The sequence below is a fragment of the Seriola dumerili genome, unplaced genomic scaffold (genome assembly GCF_002260705.1).
Source record: "Seriola dumerili isolate Sdu_G_001 unplaced genomic scaffold, Sdu_1.0 BDQW01000349.1, whole genome shotgun sequence".
NCBI classification, from domain to species: Eukaryota; Metazoa; Chordata; class Actinopteri; order Carangiformes; family Carangidae; genus Seriola; species Seriola dumerili.
In genome coordinates this window covers 121,062-127,717 of record NW_019174604.1, presented here as the reverse complement: position 1 = coordinate 127,717, position 6,656 = coordinate 121,062, and the positions used below count along the sequence as shown (strand labels likewise).

Here is a 6,656-nt window from a genome sequence, read left to right as displayed (position 1 = left end):
CCCGGTCGAGTCGATTCCGCCGCCGCCAACAAGAGCCGAACCCCGAGGACGTCGGCTCGGGGCGTCAGGCGTCTGCGTCGCTTCACTTCGTTCACAAATAAACTTCTTAAAAATGTCTCTACTGTTATTTTTAAAGGATTTTCAAAAATAAACCACCAACAACAAAAGGAATACTTCTTTGAAAGTGTAGAAGAAGAGGAACACAGGAAGTCACAGCACTTGGAAACGCCATGACGCCTGGTCTTTGTAGTCCAAACAGTCGGAGGCGTTGAAGTTGAGCTTCCAGGCCGACGCCGCCGTCTGCTCTTTGTAATCCAGACAGTCCGTGGAGTTGAAGGCGAGGCCGGGCGCGCTGTACGCCTGGTGGTGGTGCGGCGGGTGGTGGTGATGGTGGTGGTGCCCCGACGTCTGCCCGATGTGGTGGTGCGGGTGTCCCGACATGGAGCTGCCGGTCATGGGGCTGAGCTGGTGCGGGTGGTGCGGGTGGTGGTGGGAGTGCATGGGCGCCAGGTACGAGCCGCACTCCACCCCGCCGAAGTAGGAGCCGGACGCCGAGGCCGGGTAGCCCTGGCTGTACGCCGCCGCCGTTTGGCTGTAGGACACCGGGTAGGAGGGCGTCCCCCCGGTGGCGGAGGACGACACGGAGCGCTGCATGCAGGAGGCGCTGGTAGGGGCGGCGGGGTCGGGCAGCGTGGCCGGAGCCGGGGCCGGAGAGATGGGCGCCGGGCTCCAGATGGACGACACCGGCGCTGTGACGGAGGTAGAGGTGCTGATCAGACCGGGACCGCCGAGACCGGAGGCGACGGAGGAGGAGGAGGAGGAAGAAGAAGCGGAGGAGGTGGAGGAGGCGGAGCTGGACACCGCCGGCGGGGTGAACTGGCCGCTGCTCTCCGAACCGGTGCTCTCTCTGGTCGGAGACGACTTCTTCTTCATGGGTTTCACCTTGGCGCTGCTGCTGCTCTGCTGCTGCTGCCGACACTTGGCCCGTCTGTTCTTAAACCACACCTGAGGAGGGAAGAGGGGTCAAAAGGTCAACGCCACGTTAAAAAAAAAAAAACCTGACAGAGCAGGAAGTGAACACACAGAGATCTCGTAACTCTGACCTTTGACCTTTACTGCTGCTCTTCGTGAGGACGACAGTTTCACTGGAGTCGCTAAATAACTTCCTGTTTGTTTCTTTACGTCACATTCACAACACACTTTAAAGGACCAGCTCGCCAAAATAAAAGTTTGCTTTAATTTCATGGTTTTATTTGAGTTTCCTGAGGTGACAGGACTCCAGCGCGTCGCGGTCACAGCTTTAAATAAAGATTTGAATAATTCAACAGCGAAAACAGTGTCTCTGTTGGACGCACGGTTTACGGAGGATTTTTTTTTTTACGTGATTATTTGCCTCCGTTGTTTTTGTGACGGAGGCAGAAAGAAATGTCAGAGACACCGTCTGCGTGACGAGTAGAGGCAAGTCAGATTTAATTCATTTTATTTGTTTATTCTTTTGGATGAACTGACCCTTTAAACCTTGTTGTTTTAAGAGTGTGTGAGCGTGAGGAGCGTCAGACACAACCTGATCAGTATCAGAAAAACTTCATTGATCCCAGGGGGAGACTAGGTGATTAGGTAATTAGGTAATTAGTAATGAAATATTAATAAAAACCACATGATGAAATATTTGTCAGAATAAATGATGAATATTTTCAGTAAATTCAGGAAATTAAATCTTAAAAATGAAAGGTTCAGCTCATGTAGGATGGTTTTTCAAAGTAAAAGACCAAAAACTCCACCTAAATAACTTCAACTAATACCTTCAAAATAATTTACGACATAAAAAGATAATGTGATTATTTAAGTTTAGGGAGGATACATTTTACATTTCCTGATTTTTATTTTTATTTTTTTGTTTTCACCAGGAACAATAATTCAGGATTTAATCTTTATCTAATTATATATAAATATGTGTCAATTCAGTCAATAATCCAAATTAACTAAAAACTGAACTGACATTTACAAAACTTTTATTTTTCATGAACCTTTTCGAAGTGAATGACGAGATCATTTATGTTTTCTTTTGGAAAATTCTCTCAAATTGCAGTTAAAGTCTCCGAGAACACTTTGACTAATATATGTAACGTTTAAAAATAACAATAAAACAAAGTTATAATAATAAATGTTATAATTAAAGTAGCTATTATTAGCAGTGTTAGTAGCAGGAGGCCTGTTGCAGCAGCTTTAAAAAACAGAAATAACACCCACTTCTTCTTTTGTACTGACAGCACTGATACTTGTGTGTGTCAGGGTTCATTAGTGAACGCTCCGTCAGCAGCAGCCATAATTACAGCTCAGAGCCCAGCAGAGGGCCGCTGCAGCCGGGACACCGACCAAACCCCTCTCCCTCTGATTAAAGACTTGACTCTACTTGATTCTACTTGATCAATAACAACTGAACTTAATGAAGCTGATCCTGCAGAGGCCTGGAGCAGGAAGTCCACAGACCAGGACGGTAAAACCTGGACTCAGTGTTGGATGAGAGGAAACTTATACAAACTCATTTCTATATTTCTGGCATTTTTTCCTTCTTAGTTTTTCTTTTTTTCTTTTCTTTTCTTTTTTACATAAAGGGAAATTAAATTTAAATGAAAATGTAAATAAACCTGATGCAGGTGGAATATTTGGTGGAATTCAGCAGAAACAAACTTTAATTCTCCATAAGTTACAGGCATTTTTCAGAGTTTATAATTAATATCTTCGTTTTCTCTCATTAATTAATCCCATAATAACATGTAGGCTGACTCTCACCTGCACTCTGGACTCCGGCAGGTTGATTTTCAGCGCCACCTCCTCCCTCATGAAGATGTCCGGGTAGCGCGTCTTGGCGAACAGCGACTCCAGGATGTCCAGCTGCGTCCGGGTGAAGGTGGTCCGCTCCCGGCGCTGCTTCCGCGGGTTGGCTGGAAGAAGAAGAAGAAGAAGAAGAAGAAGAAGAAGAAGAAGAAGAAGAAGAAGAAGAAGAAGAAGAAGAAGAGTTCATCATCGGTAACAACAACAGCTCAGATCAACACTGTTTTCACCATTATTAACGACGATTACACATTTTAATTCGCATTGAGTTTCATGTTATTTGTGATTATTAATTTAACGTGTGTTAACGATCTTATTAAAAAGTTTGGACTTTTAGAAATAGTTTTATCCTCATGGATGCACAGATTTCAAAATAAAGCTCTCAAAATGTCGCAAAAATACAAATACACAAACTTAATTTACGGCCCCAAACGCACCGAGAGCACAGACTCTCAGTCTGTTCAATAACAAACTAAACAGCAAGCAGAAACTACACTTTATAACTTGTAAAAGTTTTCAGAATAATATCTCTCCGTAGGAACATTTTACTGTGGAGTCACACCGTAGAGATTTATCAGATATTATAGGATCATAATAAAATAAAACATAATTAAATAAAAAAAAATACGTTTCAAATCATTAACGGAAAAAAGTTTGGAATATTTTGAGGAAATTATTTTCTATTATCTAAATTAATAACAATTATAAGAAGTGAATTGTGCTTTATTTCACTTAATCTGTGTTTTGAATATTGTTTGCGCGTGGTGGGGCCGTACCCGGGTATCCCACAGACGGGTGCAGCAGGTCCATGGCGGCTCCGCTCAGGCCCAGTCCGTTCATCCCGTACGGGGCCTGTTTGAGATAAGACATCATGCTAACAGCACGGAGGGGAGACCGCAGTCTGGACGGACGGAAGAGGCGCAGATCCCCCGGGGTTCAGGCGCTCGGCTCGGCTGCTGCAAGAGGCAGAAACACGGTGAGAATAAAACACGTGGTTTAATAAAAATCTATATTATCAATAAACTTTATCCTCTCAACTGAAATAATCAGATTTCAAGACACGGACTTTCTGCCTGGAGGCCTGTCACCTCTCATTTATGTGATCTTACAAAATAAGACACATCTTTTTTAACACAATAAAAGTCTCAGATCAAACACATTGTTATGTAACAGGAAATATAAACGATCCTGCTGCTGCTTCCTGATAAAAAACCTTTATGTTTGAGATTTTGAGTGTTTAGAAAAATGTGATTTCACAATAAATGTCCTCTGAAATAATCAGACCAGTTTTTTATGATAAGACAGAAAAAATAAACATCTGATCTGAAACAAAGAAGCTCCTAGAAATGAACTGGATGAATTATAGGGGTGAAAAATATATATTGTGTTTTATGTAAAAATTGATCTGCAGCTGCAGGTTAAACTTATATTAAAGTTTTAACGTGTAAATTAAAGGAGGTCCAGACCTGGAGAAAGAAGGTCCAAGGACCGAATCTCTAACGGGTGAAATTCATCAGGAGGATGTGAAAAAAAATCTGAACAGTCAAATGAATGTGGACTGAAGATGACACCAGTCAGTCCCAGTCCAGGTCCCAGTGTGAAACCCTGAATATTGGACGTTTCCCGCCTCTAATAGCCCCGTTATCACTCAGATCTTCATTACGTTTTAATTAATTCAATAGCTCACAATTAAATCGACCTGTGGAGACACACGTTTAAATTACAGGCCGCTTGAGACTTTTCTCACCTGCACATGATCTGCACGAGCGTGAGAGCACGAGATGATTTATTCACACAAACACACACACACACACACACACACACACACACACACACACACACATAGACTGCCCAGAAATAAAATATATCTTACTGTAGCTTTATTAATATAATTATAATTATTATTTTACCCCTGGCTTCTGTGCTACAATTAGAATATTGATTATTATTGGCTGTTTATTTCGTCTTTTACACTAGTTTGCTAAATGTTCCTGTGCTGACTTGTTGCTAATTTATTTAATTTTTTTAGGCCTGTTTATTTATTATTTTTCCTACTGTATAAAGCCTATATATGGGTATGTTTTTGTTTATTTATATCACCCCTGCAGTTGTTTTTCCCACGAAGAACTCTTGCAAAATCAACATAAACTAAATATTGTAACTGAGTTTTGACAGAGAAAAATAGGCCTGTTAATAAATGCTCAAAGGTGAAGAAGAGTCAGAAAATGTAAATTAAACTAAATAAACTTAAACGTACAGAATGCACGTAAATAAACGTACAGAATTTACGTTTATTGACGGTTGTAAATCATGAAATATAAAGAATAAAAACATTATAATAGGCCTAAATAAAAATCAATAGAAAAGTAATTAGTTTTCTATTGTAACTCTAATTCTTACTGGTGTTTTCTGCAGCTTTAATAAACTGTTGTCTTGGTGTAAAACAATGTATTTAGATAAGAATTTCCATAATCCAGCGGCTCCTTTCAGCAGGTAACAGCCCAGATTTGAGCCTCACAGCGGCGGTGAAAGGAGCCGCGGGCCTCCTGATGGATCAACTGAGGCTAAATAAAGCCAGACTTATTTCCATAACCGCAGGAAGGAGCCGAATCACGCAATGTAAATGCGTCAAAAACTGTGTGCAAATGAAGTGCCATTACAATTTAGATGAGATCTACAGGGCGACAATTAGCGGAGTCTTATCAGCAAAGTGACCGGGACAGGAGGCGACGGGCCGGGCCGGGCCGGGCCGGGCCGGGCCGAGGAGCTCAGATACAGGAGCTAACAGGGTCCACCTGAACCAGATCAAGTGATTAATAAAGTCAAACAGGAGAATTTAATGCGTTTAATGCGCAAAGTTCAGTTTGATTTTCACGTTATAGACAAAGCAAAAACATTTGATGAGGTTTTATTTGATCACGTGTCATATTTTCTATTTTATAAGCCTTTAATTTATTTAATTTAATTTTAGTTTTAGGAGAAAAAGCTTCCAAAGATGCTTCCGATGAAAAGTTGATGATGAAATTTAGACTGATATTATTCAGTAAAAACAAAAGCAGCAGGAAGAATTAACCTGAGGAATAAAGTCAGAGAGAAGAAGCGGGTTGAGGTCTCACCTTCTTCACGCTCCTTTCAGAATAAAAAAAAGAAGAATCCGGTTAAATGCGAAAAGAGTGAGATCCAGAGTTTAAGGAAATATCCACACACATGGAGGAAGTGTCGCTCGCTCGCGCTCAGCTCCGCCTGCAGCTCACACCTGTCCGCCGGCTTTAAACACGAACATTTCACCGAGGGAAGAACCAGAGAAATAAAATAACAGTGGGCCGTCCGCCTCTCTCTCTCTCTCTCTCTCTGTCTCTCTCTCTCTCTCTGTCTCTCTCTCTCTGTCTCTGTCTCTCTCTCTGTCTCTCTCTCTGTCTCTCTCTCTCTCTCTCTCTCTCTCTCTCTCTCTGTCTCTCTCTCTCTCCCTCTCCAGTCGGTGTTGACTGATGCGGGATTGATGCTCGTCTCCGAGGCCCGCGCCTCTACGAGTCAAGAAAGCACGCGGGTCTGAGCGCCTCCCAGCCAATCACAGCGCTCCGAGGGCGACCAATCAACCTGCGAGCTTGGCCTCCCCGAAACCCCCACACCGCCACCACCACCACCTCCTCCTCCTCCTCCTCCTCCTCCTATTTTGGAAAGGTATGAACGACAGAAATCACGTGACACCAGGGAAAAGTTTGGGTCAGAAAGTTGGAGGAGAAGCTGAAAGTTCACGATTCACGCGCTGACTTTTAGTGAGAAATAATAAATATTAAAGAGTTAAAATAATGTTTTTAATA

General features: G+C 42.5%; 1 protein-coding gene across 3 annotated transcripts; it reads right to left on the bottom strand.

Moving 5' to 3' along the window:
• Nucleotides 1–210: 210 nt before the first annotated feature.
• LOC111232957 (homeobox protein OTX1 B-like) lies at nucleotides 211–3,708 on the bottom strand. 3 transcript variants are annotated; one of them, XM_022760672.1, is made up of 4 exons: nucleotides 3,597–3,708; nucleotides 2,794–2,945; nucleotides 860–1,005; nucleotides 211–769 (listed from the first exon to the last, which is right to left on the bottom strand). In XM_022760672.1, the coding sequence occupies exons 1-4, from the start codon at nucleotides 3,706–3,708 to the stop codon at nucleotides 211–213; spliced, it is 969 nt and encodes a 322-aa protein (XP_022616393.1). The 3 variants fall into 3 exon arrangements, with proteins under 3 accessions (XP_022616393.1, XP_022616394.1, XP_022616392.1); XM_022760673.1 differs by having other exon boundaries at nucleotides 3,612–3,708; XM_022760671.1 differs by having other exon boundaries at nucleotides 211–1,005; nucleotides 3,612–3,708.
• Between the last annotated feature and the right edge of the window lie 2,948 nt (nucleotides 3,709–6,656).

What these genes read in the sequence shown, in the direction of transcription:
- LOC111232957 (XM_022760671.1), bottom strand. Translation starts at nt 3,708, where the DNA reads ATGATGTCTTATCTCAAACAGGCCCCGTACGGGATGAACGGACTGGGC. An exon ending in CCCGTCTGTGGGATACCCGG is followed by an intron (nt 2,946 to 3,611) that starts GTACGGCCCCAC and finishes TTCTTCTTCCAG; the next exon opens with CCAACCCGCGGAAGCAGCGC. An exon ending in TGCCGGAGTCCAGAGTGCAG is followed by an intron (nt 1,006 to 2,793) that starts GTGAGAGTCAGC and finishes TTCCCTCCTCAG; the next exon opens with GTGTGGTTTAAGAACAGACG.